The 19934-nt window shown below is 34.1% G+C and overlaps 1 protein-coding gene across 1 annotated transcript in view; it reads left to right on the top strand.

Annotated features, from left to right (window-relative positions):
• The window catches only part of LOC125917913 (son of sevenless homolog 1), a 57652-nt gene that overhangs the window by 4208 nt on the left and 33510 nt on the right, over window positions 1–19934 (top strand). The window contains exons 2-7 of the mRNA XM_049623990.1: window positions 4842–4973; window positions 6904–7068; window positions 8996–9205; window positions 12982–13125; window positions 19597–19707; window positions 19784–19882. Of these exons, the coding sequence (XP_049479947.1) occupies window positions 4842–4973; window positions 6904–7068; window positions 8996–9205; window positions 12982–13125; window positions 19597–19707; window positions 19784–19882 (861 nt within the window). The remainder of the gene's footprint in view (window positions 1–4841; window positions 4974–6903; window positions 7069–8995; window positions 9206–12981; window positions 13126–19596; window positions 19708–19783; window positions 19883–19934) is intronic.

Below are 19934 nucleotides of genomic sequence, written 5' to 3'. Positions count from 1 at the left end.
ACCCCATGAAGATGGTGCTGTTTTCTTCTCTTACTAGAATGTAAGCTCCAAGGTTATTTTTCTTGTTTACTGCCAAATTCCTAGCATCTAGAACAATGTCTGGCACTGAGAACGCACTCAGGAAATAACATGTTGAATGAATAAATGTGGAAACTGAAGCACAGAGAGGTTAGATAAATTGCCCTTGCCCAAGGTCACAGCTAATAAGTAGTGAAGTCAAGACTGTAGCCCAGAAAGTCTAAGCTTTTTGCATGTACATTACAACTCAAGTATCCTGCCAGGAGAGGACAAGTAGATTGGAAAAACATGGAGGGAATTAGGGTATTGGATTTCCCAATAAGGTTAAGAACTGATAACACTAGAATACCTGAGTGAGAGAATTAAAAGAATAGATTGGGATCAGAGACAAAGTTGTTGGAATTTAAGATTTCCTCAGTAACACAGTTACAAAGCGGGATGTGGCCATGTGATGGTGGCTGGGGTAGAAAGTCTCCAAGATGAGGTATTCAAAGAATTAAGAGGCCAGGGTATTTCATGTGTCCTTAAGGTAGACAGTAAGGTCACACAGGATCATGACAAGATTTTACATGATCCAGAAACAGCTTGGGGAATGGAAAAGATGCTAAATTTACCTTCATGCAGGTTTTGGGACAAGGGCGGTTTTTGCTCTCGAAGTCTTCAGGGGAGTTCCAGATTTCAGCTGAGGCAAAGAGATATTTGAAAACATTGAACTACAGAGGTTGTAGATGTAGAAAAGATTGTATACAATGGAATAGTAATTCACTTTGATTTCTTAAGTAATTTAAAGAAGGTTTCATACATTTTTATCCCATTTTTCCATTGAATTATAAGGTCAACTATCTTTTATTCATGATTTCCTTTAGGCACTTAATTACATTGGTCTTCAGAGTAGATCTTGAATAGAACTCGTTGCCTGACTCTTCTCATGAACAATTCCAGTTGCTCTTTTGGATCTTAGTTAGGTTCTCCCACAGTGTTTATAAAATACAGCATTCAGCCTTGTGCCTAGTGTGTTAGAGTAGGGTTATGGAACTCATCTTGCTTATTATCATTCTGATGTTAGAGGGCGTTCTAGGAATTTGCTAGTTTGATAACATTGCAAACTCAAATTCAGTTCTTTCTTGATATCTCATACTATACTGTGTTTATTTAATTTCCTTATTTTTATTAATACAGAAACTAATATATAATTTTTCCAATATTGAAGGAGATCTCCATGAATTCTTGAAAATTACTGTGTCAGTTTTTGACTTGCACAGGTTTGATCAAAATGTAGGCCCTCAAGACTCTAAATATTAATAAAGGATATTTCTTAGCTTCTTAATAGAAAACTTCTGAGATATTGAAGATATATAATTATCCAGTGCCCTGTCATGTTATTTTTAAGCGGTAAATCTGAGCCCTTAAAGTGGATGTAGCCATGTGATATACCAATGAGCTGGCTTTGGAATTGGGAAAGGTTGGGAAGAATGTATGAGTGAAATAGAAATAGCCATCAGTTGGGTAATGGGCTTTGTAATTTCAGAGTACAGTTATATACATAGTTATGTCTTTACAACAACCCTATGGAGTAGTTATTACTTTGCTTATTTTATAGATTACACAGCCCTCAGAATGGTAGAACAGATTTAATTTTTTTCTTTTTTTTTTAAATAAAATGCAGAGCTTGAATTCCCAACCCTGAGTTCAAGACCTGAGCAGACACTTAGTGGACTGAGCCATCCAGGTGCCCCTAGAACAGATTTTTAAAAAGGTGGAAACCTGGAATCTAATCATGGTCAAATACCCTTCTTCCTGTACCATTCCTGGAAGCGTATTTAGACAAAAATATAGATATATAGAGATTTTAAATGAATATAATGGTGTGTTAGATTCTTTTATCAGAAAACAATTTTTCACTTTCTTTGTTCATAAGGATTTTATATTTCTTTAATACATTTGTTTTATTTCCTTAATACATTTACAGAGCCTTTTTTTTTTAAGTCATAAGGGTCATGAATTTTATAAGCCCTTCAAATAAATTTTGAGGTAAGAGATAATTCATCAAAGTTTTTTTAAAAATTTGAGGCCCATATTAAAAACCGTACTTAAAAAAAAAGACCTGCGTTTGGCTTTGTGCAGATAGCTTAGAGCCTGGAATCTGCTTCGGATTCTGTGTCTCCCTCTCTCTGCCCCTCCCCTGCTCATGCTCTGTGTCTGTCTGTCTGTCTGTCTCTCTGTCTGTCTCTCTGTCTCTCTCTCTCTCTCTCTCTCTCTCTCTCTCAAGAATAAATATTTAAAAAAATAGATCAGTCTGAATTAATGCAATATATAAAATTTCTGTCTTTCTAAAGAATACGTTTTGATTAAAGTATAAACATAATTCAAAGTAGAGTAGCAATTCTTCCTTAATACTTGGCCCCAAGGGGATTTATTTTAATGAAAAACTAAAAGTGGGTTTTAGTTGCCCTATAGTTTTAGGAATATAGATACTTTGAAAGTGCTTGAAAACTGATGGACTATATATGTATCTATACTATGTTAATTGAATATTATGTTATTTAATCTTGCTTATGTTAATTGAAAAGTTTTGAGAAATTGTACTAAAGATTGTGAACTATCAGAGTCCAAATGAAAGGGATTTCGTTTTACTGACGTAGCCAAAATTCAACAATCCATGCCGCCAGTATTTGAGTATTGCTATCTGTCAGGCAGTGTTCCCGATGAATAAAGAAGCATTTATATGAGTGCTCTGGGAATGTAGAGGAGGGATATGTATTGTTTGTTTCTGTCTTTTCACAATAATTTTTCATGTTAGAAGATAGTATATAAAAATTGCTCCAATCTGGTTCATTCTCCCTCGTTTTCTGTATTTAAGCTTTATAAAAAAAATAGAAGAAAAAACTAATAGTATTTTTTTCTGTTCTGTGTCCCTGGTAAAGTATATTCTTTGTTAAATTTATTTTTTTTCTTTATTTAATTTCTTAAGTCTTGTCTTTCCATAATTATACCTGTTCTTTCTCTGGGAAGGGATTGCTATTCTATTTTCTTTTTCTTCCACCTCAACCCCTGCCTCCATTTTGCCTATGTAATTCTACCAGTGACTTTTTTTTCAAAGACCTATGTGAAATATGTTTAAGAATTGTATTGAGTTCAACGTCTTTTCTCTTATACTTTCACTACCATACACCAGTGCTTTTTAGACTCTAGGTCAGGACACATTAGTAAGTCATAAAATCACGTTATGCATTGCCCAACTAACTTTTTTTTTAATGCATAGAAAATATCAGTGTAATATCAGCGTGTAATAAGGGCAGGTTTTGTTTTATGAACTTTGTTTAGTATGTGTATGATGTGTAAGGATGCAATGAGATGTATTAAGAATTTATTATTTCTTACTGTGAGTTGAGGTTAGAAGGAAGGAAGAAAGGGAGGGAGGGAGGGAGGGAAAGAGGTGAGGGGAAAGAAAATAGCAGTACAGGGCCATACCATTATAAGATTTGTACCATGGTTAACCACAGGTTAAACCCATCACTGAAATTTTTAATTGGAAGCCATAGTTAAGTTAGTCCTAAATCTCTTTAATTGTCATTTTTGGATTAGCAAATCTAGTATTGACTGGGAGAAAGGAAAAGAATTTTAGCTTTGGATGTTGCTTTCCACCTTCTCCTCCTTTTCTTTTCTCCTTTTTTACCTTCCAAACTCCCCCAATATTTTGGACCTTTGTATTATCTGTATAGTGTCCTGGCAGATAGCTTTTTAACTAGGCATTTCAATAAATTTGTAAACTCCATTTATAACTACAATAATTTCTTTCAACATACCTCCAGTTCCATTAATTAGAATTGAAATGATCACTTCTTAACTTTGGCAGCTGATTTAGCCTCAAACCTAGATGAAGAGAAAATTACACTTTATAAATTTGTTCTTAAGATGTCCTAAAATCAACACGTTTTCCCTCCAAAGTGTCATGTGACAGTCTCTTTTTTTTATTTTTCATTTTAACAGCAACTGACAAAACTTTTTATTTAGGTTTATAATCAGGAGTGACATTTAATTTTATCTAATAGTTTTTACAAACTAGTTATCTACATGGGTTTAAATTACGTTAATAGCGACCTCTACTGGTTTTCACTGTGGTATCCTGAAAGAGTCACTTTTGCTTGAAGTGAACTACATTAGTTTATTAAAGTAGGAAAATTCAGCTTTTACATTAACATGAGTTTCTTCACTTTCAATGGAAATGCTAACCAAGTAAGTGCTAGAAATTAAAGAGAAGTATTTTGTAAAAATTAATGACTTATAGAGGGTTCAAACTCTAATGATGAACTACGGTGTATAAAAATTGCTGTTACCAGTGTAAACCCTTGTTTTCCATGATCTGTAAATAGTTTTGAAGTCAAGTACTTTTGCATGATGAATAAAGAAAAAATTTCTTAGAGGTTTCAAGTGCAAAATGCTACTTGAGGTTGTAATTGGTATTATTAAAAGGTCAAATGAATGAAAATTAGATTTAGATACTTGCTTCTTGAGCTTAGGTCTTGTTGAGATTTTATATGTTTATTCTAATCATTCTTGTCATTAGCTTTATCACAGTTAAGTTGAAATCCTGAATGTGATTTTCTCCCCTAGATAATACAAAGAATGTTTAATCTCTTAATTGTCTAATTAAGAAACTAATCCATTGACAGTAGAGTTTTCTCTTAAGTATGGTTGTAGTATAAATTATAGCACATGTGAAAAGCCTGCTTTTGGTATTCTTTGATTTTTAAAGTAAATTATAAGTGAAGAGCACTATTTAATATATTTGTTGCTTAGTTGTTATTTTCCTATTTTCCAAGGAACGTGTTCAAAAAAGTTTCCCTCATCCAATTGATAAGTGGGCAATAGCTGATGCCCAATCGGCTATTGAAAAGAGGAAGCGAAGAAACCCTTTATCTCTCCCAGTAGAAAAAATTCATCCTTTATTAAAGGTAAAGCTGAAATACTACCTTCTTGCCTTTTAAAAGCAAAATAAAACCCATCGTTTTCAAACACTCAGCATATATTTTATGGATAATAGTCAATTGAAGAGTAAAATTCTCTCATTTTAATTTTTCCAGAAATTCATGTCACGGGGAGGGATGATATGACAATAGGGAAATATAAGTTGGGCAACATGATTTAAAGTAATTTCATACCGACAAAAATATGCAAATTGAAGGGACTAAGAAAAGTTATAATTGTGGATTTCGTTCAGCTCTGGTGTTACTAGTACCTCAAAGAGAATTTATAAAACTCCTTTCTTATTGGGTAGGCCTAAGTGTCCCTACACATCCTTCAAATCTTAATCCTTCACGTTGTTAGATGTGTAGGGACCTCTGTGAGTCTGCCACAGGGCTATGTGTAATTTCTGAGCAAAAATTGTCTAAAGATTACCTGAACTACCCAGTCCCACCTCTCATTTAAATCAGTCAGCTGAATCTCTCCAGAGCTAGTAGAAAGAATAATTGTTGGAAATGCTAATAATCCTGTTTCTATTTATTTAATAAGATTAACAAACTATAGATTAACTCTCACGTCAAAAATATAGGTATTATAGTAATTAAAACCTTAATACTTATGATACAGATAATTTTTATGTACTATAATACAAGCAAAATGTTAATGCTTTTGCGTACATTACCTCTAAACTTTATTACTCAACAAAGTTATTATTGTCATCCCCAGTTTGTAGATGAGGTGACTGAGGCAAAAATGGATTAAGTAACTTTTAGTCCATGTTCACAGGGCTCCAAGTGATGGTGTTAGGGAATTCAGGTCTGTTTGATCTCGTCCAAGACTTAAGATTTAAGACTAAACACTTGGATTATGTTTAAGACTGTCAAAGGTTATGTTTTGTACTCGGGTTGTTGGAATAGAAATATCTGTCTGTATTTTACTGGTCTGAGGAAATAAGTGCAAGCTATAGAGAATTACTAAACTACTAGTAATTACATATTTCTGTATAATTCTCTTTTCCTAATTTTTACTAGCCATACATTGAATTTTATTCTGAGAGAATTAACACATTGAGGTATGTGCCTGTTGTGTCAGTAATGATCCTGAATTTTGAATTTTATGATCTAATTGCAGATACCATTTCAGTTTATTAATAAATCTTTATCACTATAGCCATTTCATAGTTTTTACATATCTTTAAAGGTAAATGCCACCTGCCGCCAACTTATAAGTAAACTTCGTGTTTCAAAGGTTTTTTTTAAATAGGATTGTTTAGAAAATAGAATTTGTTTCCCTGTAGCAACTGGTCAGCCCCACAAAAGCCCATACCTTCTTTGAAGTCTAATAATACTATTTAACATGTTCTTAGTAACCACTGTTGTTCAGTAGAACATAGCATACGTTTTTTCTCATTGAAACAGTACAAATACCAGAAATGCGCCACCAGGGTTTTGGGATCCCAGATTCCTTTGGAATGAAGAACAGAGGTATAAGGCTAGTGTACATATTCCCAGATATCAATAATACATTAACTTTTGTTCTGAATAAAGAAAAAACCTCTTTTGTCATAGTTAATTCCAGGTATTTCAGATTAATTCAGATTACTAATTCAGATTAGGTAAAGTGAGCATTTCTCCTGTCCCCCAAACTGGGGCTTCCCTTCTTAAGTTAAGGATGATCTATTTAGTAATCTGTACTTATTAAGTATTTTACATGATCGTAGGTAATTTTGCTCTACCTACATTTCCAAATAGCAATATGTATATTATTCATAGATGAACCACTTACAACGAAATGTTGTTGATAATCACAGGCCTCAGTAAAAGTTAAGCTAAATTGTATACATGTTTTTTTAAATTTTTCATCAGTGTGTCAAATTTATAGTATCTGATTTTTAAACATGTTTTTCTTTTAATTTTTCAGGAGGTCCTAGGTTATAAAATTGACCACCAGGTTTCTGTTTACATAGTAGCAGTATTAGAATACATTTCTGCAGACATTTTAAAGCTGGTGGGGAATTATGTACGAAATATACGGCATTATGAAATTACAAAACAAGATATTAAAGTGGCAATGTGTGCTGATAAGGTAGGATACTGATCTTCTGTATGTCTTGTTCTTAAGTTTTTATTCCTGATTTATTGGATGCTAACATACTGTTCAGATAATAAAATTATATATTATGTGTTAGGGTATATTTCCAGTAGTCTAATAGCAACTACACAAGATATCACTTTATGGAAATAGAGTATTATGTATGTAGTATTAAATCATGTTTATTTTTAAAAATGTTTCATTTATTTATTTTGAGAGAGAGAGAGAGAGTGAGCGAACCTGTGAGTGGGGGAGGGGCAGAGAAAGAGAATCTCAAGCAGGCTCTGCACTGTCATCATAGAGCCTGACCTGGGGCTCGATCTCACAGACCATGAGATCATGACTTGAACCGAAATCAAGAGTCAGATGTTTAATTGACTGAGCCACCCAGCTGCCTGTAAACTGTGTTTAAAAATGTCATGCAGTTTTTCTTTTATGTGTTCCTGCAAGTAGAGTAAATGATAGTAATAATCTCTTATTAGTGAAATTCTTTAAATTATTTAGATTGGAACACTTAGAAGATGACAAACTTTGAAAACAAATTCTGAAAATGTAAAAATACTAAACTCTTGAGGGCTTTATTTCAACACCTAACTCTCTTTAGATACTACTTCTGTGGTTTTATTATAAAAATATTAAGAACAAACATTGGGGCACCTGGGTAGCTCAGTCGATTACGTGTCTGACTCTCGATCTTGGGGTCATGAGTGCAAGTCCTGCGTTGGGCTCCACGATGTGTGTGGAGCCTACTAAAAATAAAAAGAGCAAACATTATTGAAGTTAAGCATATATGTAATTTATTTCCTTTCGTCTTTGTGGTACCCCTGTAAGGTAGGTGCTCTTTATAAAAGGGAAACTGAAGTTTAGAGAGATACAGAAATTGACCCAGAACTTACTAAGAAGTTTCAAAACCTGGACTCAAACTCTAGATCTCATTATAAAGCTCTTAGTTATTACTCTAGATTGCCTCAATATTTTCATTTTATGAAAATGACTTTTCAGAAAAGAAAATATTTTCGGATGAGCATTTTGTTCCATTTTTTCCTCACTATACTCTTATTGATTTGGACTATTCTCTCTGATTACTAAATCCACTTAATTATGTTCTAGTGTTTATTTTTTCTTTTAGAATGTGAACATATAGAGTAAAAATCACCTGATCTGAGGAAGGGTCTCAAATGTATTGACATTTTTAAATGAATAACTATTTGGTTTTTAAAATATTTTTCAATGAATATAAAATATTTGTTACCTTTTAAATCAGATAAGTAAAATATTTTTTAGTACATACTATGAGCTTACACAGAGAGGAGATGCAAAAGAAGTATAAAACAAGGCTGCGGAGTTGATGAAGGGAAATTTACATTTGTGAAACAAGCACAGAGTAATACAAGATAAAATATTTCATCATGTTGTAGAGATAATGATGTCAAAATTTATAGAAGGGGAAAGGTGAGATTTAGTAAGAGAATAATAATAGGCTTCTTGGAAGAAGCAGGACTAGTTTTGATCAGTTTCCAACAAACGTAGTCAAGGAGGCCAGTTAGCAGACTGTGAATTATTCAGATACAGGGCAGTGAGGCCCTGGAATGAGGTGGTGATGACAAGGGTATGAAACAGAGGAAACTAAGGGAAGTCTAAGACAAGATTTGGGAACAAATTTGAACTAATAGGTTAACAAGAGAGACGGACAGGTAGCAGTATTAACAGAGAGCTTGGAGGAGGCAGTTTGTGATATTAGATGTAGAATTCTGTTTGTAGAGAAAATATGCAGGAAGCAGTGGCAATATAGCCAAGAAGAGATTATTGTGTTTCTGCTTTTTATCACTTATGAACTGTATTCAAAGAGCAACTTAGGGTGCTTATCTTTAACTACAGATTCATATTTCACTGTACTTTTTTTGTATCTCTGACTATGTAGGTATTGATGGATATGTTTCATCAAGATGTAGAAGATATAAATATTTTATCTTTAACCGATGAAGAGCCTTCCACCTCAGGAGAGCAAACTTACTATGATTTGGTAAAAGCATTTATGGCAGAAATTCGACAGTACATAAGGGAACTAAATTTAATTATAAAAGTTTTTAGAGAGCCCTTTGTCTCCAATTCAAAATTATTTTCAGCTAATGTAAGTATTGTTGTATACACATATATCATTGTACCTGTTAATTTTACGTGATCCCTTAAATTTGAATTTGTGTAGTTTATGATTGCTAATTTGTTATAACTTTTTAAGCTGTGTGATTTAATTCATAGTGACTATGATCTCAGAGTTGCTACAACAGTTTCAATAAATTCAACATCAAAAATTAAAAGACCAAATCTAAACTAGACTGAACTATAAGTGCAAGTGAATTCAGTTTTCCATGTACTCCAAGGAATAAAGCCTCTTGTTAAAGTGGAAGATTTTTTTGTTTATTTTGACTCATTTGAGTCATTCAACTAATACTTCATCAGTACTGCCTGTATAAACTGTTAGGCACCATACAGTACTTGGCAGTGAGGATTCAGAGATGAGTAGGAAACAATTCCTTACCTCAAATTGAGTCTAGTCAAGATGGAAATGTAAACTTGATGTTAAATTGCAACACAGTACGGTAATTACCATAATAGAAGTGCGACGACAATATTTTGGGGAGCAAAGAGAGGGAGCCAATAACATTGAAAATTAGAGAAGGGATTACTGATCTTACAATAGCAATCAAACCAACCTAACTGAATCCTGGGAAAATGCTGAATGCTGAGAACAGTTGAGATTGTCTAAGGGGGCTGCATTCATAGATTGTCTAAGGTAGAACTCTAGGCATGGGTGACTGATAGAAAAGCAGTGCTCACTACAGAAGCTGGCACTGGGGCTCAAGTTACGGCAATGAGTGAACGTTAAAAGTTAACAGGAGTGGTTTATGAGTTGCACAAACCTTTAAGTATAGTAAAAAAGACATTGAATTGCTGACTTTAAATGGATAAATTACATGGTATGTAAATTTTACCTTAATAAAGTTGTTTTGAAAAATAAAGGAGTAAAGAATAGGTAAAGATTTCTTAGGACACAAAAATCAAGAACCATAAAGTAAAAAATTAATGAATTGGATTTCATTAAGATGAAAAACTTTTGTTCTTCTAAAGACACTGTCTCAGAAATAAAAATGTAAGCCACGGATTGGTAGAACCTATTTGAAATACATATATCTAATAAAAGACTTGAACCCATAATATATAAAGGACTTAGACAATTCAATAATTAGAATAACAGCCTGACAATTTTAAGTGGGCAGAAAATTTACACACTTTATAAGAGAAGCTATTCCAGTGACCAAAAAGCACATTGAAAGATGCTCAACATCCATAGCCCTCAGGGTTATGCAAGTTAAGACCACAATGAGATACTACTACAAACTCATTAGAACGGCTGTAATTAAAAAGTGACATTACCAAATGTCAAAAAGAGTGTGAAGCAACTGCTTGTGGGAATGTAAAATTCCCTCGTTGCTTGTAAGAATGTAATCTGGTACAAATACTTAGGAAAAGAGGTTGGCCGTTGGTGTAACATTACACATAAACTAGCCATACTGCCTGCAATTCCACTCCTAGGTTTTTACCCAGAAGAAATGAAAACATGTCCACACAAAACTTGTTTGTGAATGTTCATAGCAGCTTTATCTGTAATGGCCCCAAACTGGAAACAACCCAAATATCCATCAACAGGTAAATGGATATACAAATTGTGGTATGTCCATACGTATGGAATACTACTCAGAATTAAAAGGAATGAAGTAGTTATATAAGCAACATGGATGCATCTCAAAAACGTAACCTAAGAAACTAAACAAATATGATTATGTATGATTCCATTTGTTTAATATTGTAGAATTCTAATCTGTAGTGACAGAAGGCAGATTGCTGGTTTCCTGGGGGCAATAGAGGTGATTAATGGGGATTGAGCATAAGGAAACTTCTCAAGGTAATAAAAGTGTTTTATATCTTGACAGTGGTGACAGTTATAAGAGTAAGTAACATCATAAAATCTCATCTAAAAGTACATCAAAATAGGTATATCTTATTGCATATGAATCCTACTTCAAAGTTGATTTGACAAAAAAATATAGTCAATAATAAAGATAATCAAATAAAAAAAGTAACTGAACAAATGCAAATGAGTATTTGTTTTTCAATTACCTAGACGTTTTTCTAAAAGTTAAGATTGACAATCTTGTATGTAAGGGTTGTATGTAAGGGTTTGACCAAACTGTTACTCCCATACACTGCTTATGGGAGGGTAGACCAGTGGACTGTTTTAAAGAAAATGTCCATTGACATTTCAAGTGTGTAACCCCATGACAGAAGCCCATCCAGGAATCTGACCTACAGAACATCGTAAGTCACCCAGTGTTGAATTGAGCATTCTTGTATCGTGTCTACTTGTAACAAAAATGAGATAACAAAGGAATAGAATGAAGACATGAAGTAAAAGGGGACTGTCTGGACTCATGGGGGTTTTTTCTGTCACTACTGGTAGAACAAGAGCTGGGCATCCCATGAGAAAGCCCAGGTAAGAGAAGCGCTGAGGCAGTTGGGAGGTTTGTGTAAGCACTTGTGCTCCATACCAAAGTAGGGTGGCTGTGTTGAAGGAAAGCGCCGTATGACTGAATGGCTACCTGAACTAGCCATTTTCTTCATGAAACACTACTTTTACCTGAAAGAACAACTGACAGGTCTGTAGTTATTTAGACTTGTGTGTTTGGCAGACATTTCTCAAAAATGAATGAAATGGGGGAATAAAACGAACAAACCTGTCACTTCAAGGAGCGTGGCAATATTTGTTGACAGTGATAAAATTTGAGCTTCCAAATGAAATAAAATTTTGGAAAATTTGTATCTACTCCCAAGATCGGTGGTGATACTAATAGGTTTGGTCTTTTAATATTCTATAGTTAAATGTGTTAACATTTGGAAAATCTGCAAAATTCAATGGACCACTGTTTTCCAAGTGACCAAATTCATAATGCTACGAAAACACACATAGGTAAAGAATCCTTTCAAAATTTAAGATAGCCCGATGGATTTTGATGTAACAGTACAAAATTGATGTGGTTTCAGATTCCACTTGCAACTAACCTTTAAGAAACTATCATTGGTTGATTTTGGGCATACTAGCATGAAAGGGTGTTTACTCCATTTATATGAAACGTCCAGAATAGGCAAATCCAGGGAGATAGAAAGTAGATTAGTGGTGGCCACCCCCTGGGCAGAAAAGAAGAATGGAGGATGCTGCTAATGGACATAGATAGACCTTCTCTTTGAGGTGACAAAGATATTCTGGAATTTTATACTGGCGATAATTGAACAGCTCTGAATATGTGAAAACCATTGAATAGTGCAATTTAAAAGGGTGAATTTTATGGCATGTGACTTACATCTTAATAAAGAAACTGTACTGAAAAAGAAAAGGATATCTACAATTATTTGAGTAGACAATTAAAATATTCCTCCCTTTTCCAACTACCTATCTGTGTAAAGCTAGATTTTCTTTGTATGCTTTAACCAAAACAATGTCTCACAACAGATTAAATACATATATATGAAAATCGAGCTACCTTCTATTAAGTCTATTAGAGATTTGCAAAAATGTAAAAAAGTGCCAGTCTTCTCACTGTTTTAAGGAAATAACAGTTTTCAAAAAAGTGCTATATATTGAGAACCACTGACCTTAAAGAAATATATTTGCAAATTGTACACCTTTGCAAAAAGAATTCTTGAGCTGTCTTTTGCTTACGTTTCTAAGTTGTTAAAATTTCTCACTGTATTTGTCATGTTAAATTTTATGATTATAAAATGACTTATTGGCTTAAAATTTGTTTTTTATTCTATAGCCTAACTGAATTAATATGTTTTTCCTCCCGACAGGACGTAGAAAATATATTTAGTCGTATAGTAGATATACATGAACTTAGTGTAAAATTACTGGGCCATATAGAAGATACTGTGGAAATGACTGATGAAGGTAGTCCCCATCCCTTAGTAGGAAGCTGCTTTGAAGACTTAGCAGAGGTAAGTACTTTAATTATACACCCAAAAAAGTCCATATAAAAGCCCTACATTGCATTAAAATTGGAGTCTTAATTCATGTTTCCAACTAAAATCATAGATATTAACTGATGACCACTCAGCTATATTGCCTGTTCCTCATAGGGTCATTGTCAACATTTGTTTCTATTGTCTTATGAAACCCACAAAAAAGTAGTCTCTTATCCATTATGAAAAAGGAGATCCCACCAAGGAGAGGCATTTACAGCTGACACTCAATCATCTGTCTTATATAGCAAAGCTAAGAAAAGTCCATGAATGCCCTGTCAATGAAGAAGCCATGGAACTTGGATCTGAGGTTAGACTACTTGTGTTCTGGTCTAAATTCTGCTACTTACTAGTTGTATGTGACTGTGGGCAATTTATCTCAAATCTTTAAACCTCCATTTATATATATATATATATATATATATAAAATAGAGATAATAGTAGGTCTCAGGATTTTTGTGAAAATTAAAATAACCTACCTAAAATATTTAGCTAACCACCTTCACACAGTAAGCTATTCAATATATGATAACTATACGTTACAATTTGGAATAGTAGGAGTGAAGTGAATAGGAAAATCAGGTCTAGGACCTAGATGATTCAAATGCTGTGGGGGTGGAAAAATAGTGACCCTCTCCTTGGGTATTCAAATGCTACAGTATATGAGTTAGTCCTAATAAGTTCGCATTGGTAGTCATTCTGAAATTTTTAGCTCTTCCTTTGTTCTTACTCTAAAATCCACAAACACAGAGTTGAGTTTGTAAAATAAAAAATTTAAGATTTTCAGGCAGAATAGCTTAAGCTTCACTAACAGCCCCTCTACTCTTGCTTCAAACACATAGAAGTCATAGAGTATATTTTTTTTTAAAAAAAGGAATATATATATATATGGGGTGCCCAGGTGCCTCAGTCAGTTTAGTATCTGACTCTTGGTTTCAGCTCAGGTCATGATCCCAGGATCATTGGATCGAGCCTCGTGTTGGGCTCCTCACTGAGTGTGGATCCTGCTTGAGATTCTCTCTCTCCCTCCCTCCCCCTCTGCTCCTCTTCCCCACTGTGTGCTCTCTCTCTCTCAAAAATAAATAAATAGATATTTTTTATAAACTTAAAAAGAAGGAATATGCATAACTGGACTAAAAAATAAGATCAGTAGTAGAGTAGAAATAGAGTAGGCATTCAAGGTAATGATCTCTGGTAGCTGAGTGTTCAACTCTTAAGGATAATGAAGATTAAATGTGCTCCATGAAAGTGAGCAAGATTTCTTGTTTCAAGACCCTGATTGTAAGAGGATGCCAGAGAAATCTGTCAATTTCCTGCCTGCAAAGTTTTATAGAAAGTTGTAGACTTGAGGTGGGGGAACAGAAACACTACCTTATAACAAATATACTTTAAAACTTAACAAATTATCCCACAATATTAAGCCAATGTGACTACAGAGCCTGAGACCCAAAAATCACAGAACAGGTTCTGGTCTGAAAGAATGATCATAAAGAGATGGGAGAGAAAAAAAGGAAACCAAACATTAGAAGCCTCCCCCTAAGAAATCCCTAATACGCAATTCCAAAATACAGGACAAATAATAATGCTTAGTGTGATATCTAACAAAATCAACAATTAGGAAAAATATCATTCCAGATGAAATTAATTTTGTGCAATAGACATATGAAGACTTTAAAAGAAGTTTAGGAGGCTCAAAGAGATAAATGAAGAAATATTTATAAATAAGACATTGTGAAGCAAAAATAAGTGGAGGGAAAATAAGAACAGGTAGCTATCAAAAGAAACAATTAGGGGCTCCTGGGTGGCTCAGTCGGTTAAGGGTCCGACTCTTGATCTCAGCTCAGGTCTTGCTTGATCTTAGGGTCATGAGTTCAAGCTCTGCTTTGGGATCTGTGCTGGGCGTGAAGCCTACTTAAAAAGGGACGTGGGTGTATGTCTGGGTGGCTCAGTTGGTTAAGCATCTGGCTTTGGCTCAGATTATGATCTCACAGTTTGTGAGTTTGAGCCCCACATCAGGCTCTCTGCTGTCAGCCCAGAGCCCACTTCACATCCTCTACCCCACCCCCACCCCATCTACCCTTCCTCTGCTCACGCATATGTGTGCACTCTCTCAAAACCAAATAAAAACTTAAAAATAATTAGGGATATTGGAAATTAAATATAAATAAAAACTCACTATGTAGCCAACATTTGCTAGACCTGGTTCAAAGAGAAAATTTATGAATTGGAAAAAGGAATTGAGGAATTCACTGAAAATGTGACACACAGAAACCACGATTAGAATATGATCCTCTTAGAACAGCTAAGAGTAATGAAGTCTACACTGAAAGACTTTCATATTGTCTAATAGGAGTTTCAGGTAAAGAATGGTGGAGAAGAATAATTTGAAGGGGTAAAAGCTGAGCATTTCCCAGAAATGAAGACATGAGTTCCCAGGTCAAAAATGAATTCCAAATAGTGGGCAGGATAAATAAAAATAAACCTACAGTCAAAAACCGTTAACAGTGAAACTATGGATCAAAGATAAAGAGAAAATCTTAAAAGCTGTAAGAGAGAAAAGAGTACTACTTGAAAAGGAACTATAATTAGAATGACAGAAGACTTCTCTTTAACAATAGAGGCTAACAGTCAGTTGAGGAATATCTTCAAGTACTAAGGGAAAATAGAATTTTCTGTCCAACTAAACTTTTATTCAAGAGTGAGTTCAAAATTTAAAATAATAAAGCTTGCGGAAGCAAATGTGAGAGATCTTCATGACCTTAGAATAAGCAAAGATTTTTAAAACAAGACACCAACACCATAAAAGAAAAGATTGATAAGCTAGATTTCATTAAATGTAAGAACATGTGTTCAGCAGGGGTGCCTGGGTGGCACAGTCCCTTAAGCATCTGACCCTTGATTTCAGCTCGGGTCATCATCTTGTGGTTCGTGGGTTTGAGCCCTGTGTCAGGCTCTGCACTGACAGTGTGGAGCCTGCTTGGGATTCTGTGTGTCCCTTTCTTCCCGCCCATCCCCTGCTCACGTGCATGTGCTTGTGTGTGCTCTCTCTCAAAAATAAATCAATGTTTATTTAAAAAAAAACTGGTTATCCATATGGAAAGAAAAAACTCCTTCCTTAGCTCACTTCATACCCAAGTTCTCAACAGATTAAAAATCTAAAAAACAAAAAGCAAATTTTGAAAGTTTGGAAGAGAGGGGCACCTGGGTGGCTCAGTCAGTTAAGTGTCTGATTCTTGATTTCAACTAAAGGTCGTGATCTCGCAGTTCACGAGACCAAGCCCCGCGTTGGGCTCCATGCTGACAGCACAGAGCCTGCTTGGGATTCTCTCTCTCTGCCCCTCCCCCACTTGTACACACATTTTCTCTTTCTCTCTCAAATAAACTTTTAAAAAATTCAGAAGAGAATATAGGAGAATATATTTATGACTTTGAGATAGAAAAGCTTTCTTGGGGCACCTGGGTGGTTCAGTCAGTTAAGCGACTGACTTCAGCTCAGGTCACGATCTCATGGTTCATGAGTTCAAGCCCCACATCGGGTTCTGTGCAGACAAATCAGAGCCTGGAGCCTGCTTCGGATTCTGTGTCTCCCTCTGGCTCTCTGCCCCTCCCCCACTCACTCTCTCTCTCTCTCTCTCTCTCTCTCTCAAAAATAAATAAATATTAAAAAACTATATTTAAAAAGAAAAGTTTTCGTAAAGAACCTAGAGAGTGCAAGCCATAAAAGATTAAAGTTTTTAAACTTCTATTCACAAAAAGACACTATAAAGTTATGAGAATATGAAAGAATGAAGTTGAACTTTGTGCCTCACACCATATACAAACATAAAATAGATCTAATGTAAGAGCTAAAATTATAAAACTCTTAGAAGAGAGCATGGCTAAATCTTCACAACCTTGGCTTTGGCAAAGGATTCTTAGATGTGACAACCAAAGCATGAGCTACAAAACAAAAAAATACATAATTTGGACTTGGGCGGTAATGGGAGGGAGTGAGGTATGATTCTAAAGGGGCAATGAGAGATCCCTGTGGTGATGGAAATGTTCTGTACTTCACTACATCAATGTCAGTGGCCAAGTTGTGATATTGCACTATATTGTACTATTGGAAGATGTTACCTTTGTGGGAAACTGAGTAGTGTGCACACAGGATCTTTCTATATTATTTCTTACAATTGCATGTGAATCTAAACTATCTCAAAAAAAGTATATTTATTCAATACAATGTTAAAGAATTTAGAATAAATGAGTGGAAGAAACTACATTAATCCAAATGGATAAGTCTTGGACATAAGTTTGAATATAAAGTACAAATTGCAGAAGCATAAATACATTACGATATTTATATAAAGTTTGAAAGCATTGCATTATTTCTTGATACATGTGTAATTATATAAAAACATACATGGAAATGATAAAATTCAAATTCAGGATAATGATTTCCTGTGGGGATCAGCAGGGGAGGAGATAAGCTTGTGAAAGAAGGATCAATTACCACTAAACTGTCTTTCTTTTTTTTTAAAGAAATTATTATTTCTTTTATTATATTATTATTTATTGTATTATAAAATGTTGAAATTATAAAATGTTGAAATTTTTGGAGCTGAATGGTGAATATAGTTACATTAGTTGTTCTAATGTACTTTTCTGTATGTTTAGAATATTCTACATTTTTAATCATTAATATACAATTGTGTATATTGATCATTGTTTTGTGAATCTTGTATTGAATTTTAACCAGTAAACTAATCATGTATTAACTTATATAAGGATATAAGGAAAATCATGTATTAACTTATATAAGGATTCTTAGTAGTGCTAAGAGTTCTACAAATTTATGCTCAAGGATAAAACTATGTGATGAGAGGTTGGATTCCCAGTTGGCGATTTTTTTCCCTTTTGAGATTAGCCAGGTAAAATTATAATACTGCATACTGTTTATTCAGTACTTTATATGTGCGTGCACTGTTTGTAAGCATTTTGCATGTTATCATTTAATTCCTAAAACAACCCCTTGAGAGTAGGTATTATCCACATTTTCCAGTGAAGAAACTGGCTTTGTTTATCAGAGCTCACATAGCTAATAAGTAGTACAATCAGAATTAGAATCTGAGTCCCTATGACTCTAAAGTTAGGCTTTTAAGCCACTTTACGGCCTTTGTGTATATAGTTGTCATAAAAATTCTATAGTACATTTGAGTTTATTGAAAGAGGAGGAATGCAAACATTATCTTCTGTACAAGATAATTTCTAGAGTTCAGGAGACCCAAGATAAAAGCATCAAATCACATTTTTATTCCTCTCTCCCATTTACTCTGTCCATACCTGACTCCTTGTTATTGCTGAAACCTTACTATCCCTTCTTGTAAAACCTACAGTGGACTGCAATTTCCAGTTTACATTATTATAGAAATTTTTACTTGGGAAAGTAGTTGAAGGAGTTGAAATTGGGAAATGAATTAGGAACCAGTTCAAGGAATTCAGGATGACTTAGAACTATATAAGCCATATTGTGTTTCACAAAGAATAGAACTCCGGTCTCCTGATTTCTGATCTTATATTGTCATTATTCAATCTTAAAAAAAAAAATCTAAGAAACATTAAGGGTAATTAACACAAACATCATTTGTTCTGTCAGTCCTTTCTGTACTCCTCCACTAGATGTCCTCTTCCTCTTTCTAGAATTACCCTTCCTAGAAATGAGCTCTTGCAAGAAACTAGAGTACTGTTTTCATAATAGTTTCTTAAACCATAAATAAGTTAGAGCATAGGATGGCTTCTGCTAAAATCATGACGCCTATTCTCTTGTTCCTCAGGAATCATCAAAACCAATAGATTACAACCTAACCATTAAAATTGTTTAGTCTATTAACGATTGATGATAGAATTTTTGGGCAGTTTCGATTAAACTCTTGTTTAATTGCTTGTGAAAACCATAGCAATGAATTTTAGATGCTATAAACTGTTACCTCTGGCTTACAGAATGTGAAAGTAAAAGTCTACCACTAAGAAATAACCTTGAGAAAATAAATGTTGGGCATCTGTATTCTAAAGGTTTATTATATACTTTACTTCATTGTAGATATCTATATTTTTGTTGTTCAGGCTAAACTTTGTTTTCTGGAACCAAAAGTCTGCCCATTCTTATGACTGTTTTTGTTGAAAATGCTCTACTAGAATCCGTGATGGGAAGTATCATAAAATACAAGAATGCCATTATTCGTCAGAAAGAACTGATTTACTTACTCTCTTACTGGAGAATATTAAACTTATCCTATAACAATTATAATTAATAGCCATGTAATTTTGTTTAGAGGCTTTAAGAGAAGTACCTAATTGTGCTAGCTTAGATGTACCCATAATTTCATCTGTCTGTATTTCTGGTGGTAGGTTATTTATGTTTTAACTTGGAGAAAGTTTATTTATGTTTTACCTTCTTTATTTTCTAAGGAACTGGCATTTGATCCATATGAATCATATGCTCGAGATATCTTACGGCCTGGTTTTCATGATCGTTTCCTTAGTCAGTTATCAAAGCCAGGAGCAGCACTCTATTTACAGGTATAGTAATTTTTAAATCAAGATATATGATGTCTGAAAAGTAATCTTAAAAAAAATTAATCACTTTTTTTTTTAGTCAATAGGCGAAGGTTTCAAAGAAGCTGTTCAATATGTTTTACCCAGGCTACTTCTAGCCCCTGTTTACCACTGTCTGCATTACTTTGAGCTTTTGAAGGTAAGATAACTCTTACTGCTATTTATAAAACATTCAAATATGATGCAATTTT

This window comes from Panthera uncia, unplaced genomic scaffold (assembly GCF_023721935.1).
Source record: "Panthera uncia isolate 11264 unplaced genomic scaffold, Puncia_PCG_1.0 HiC_scaffold_293, whole genome shotgun sequence".
Classification (NCBI taxonomy): Eukaryota; Metazoa; Chordata; class Mammalia; order Carnivora; family Felidae; genus Panthera; species Panthera uncia.
This window is presented reverse-complemented; position numbering and strand designations above follow the sequence as displayed.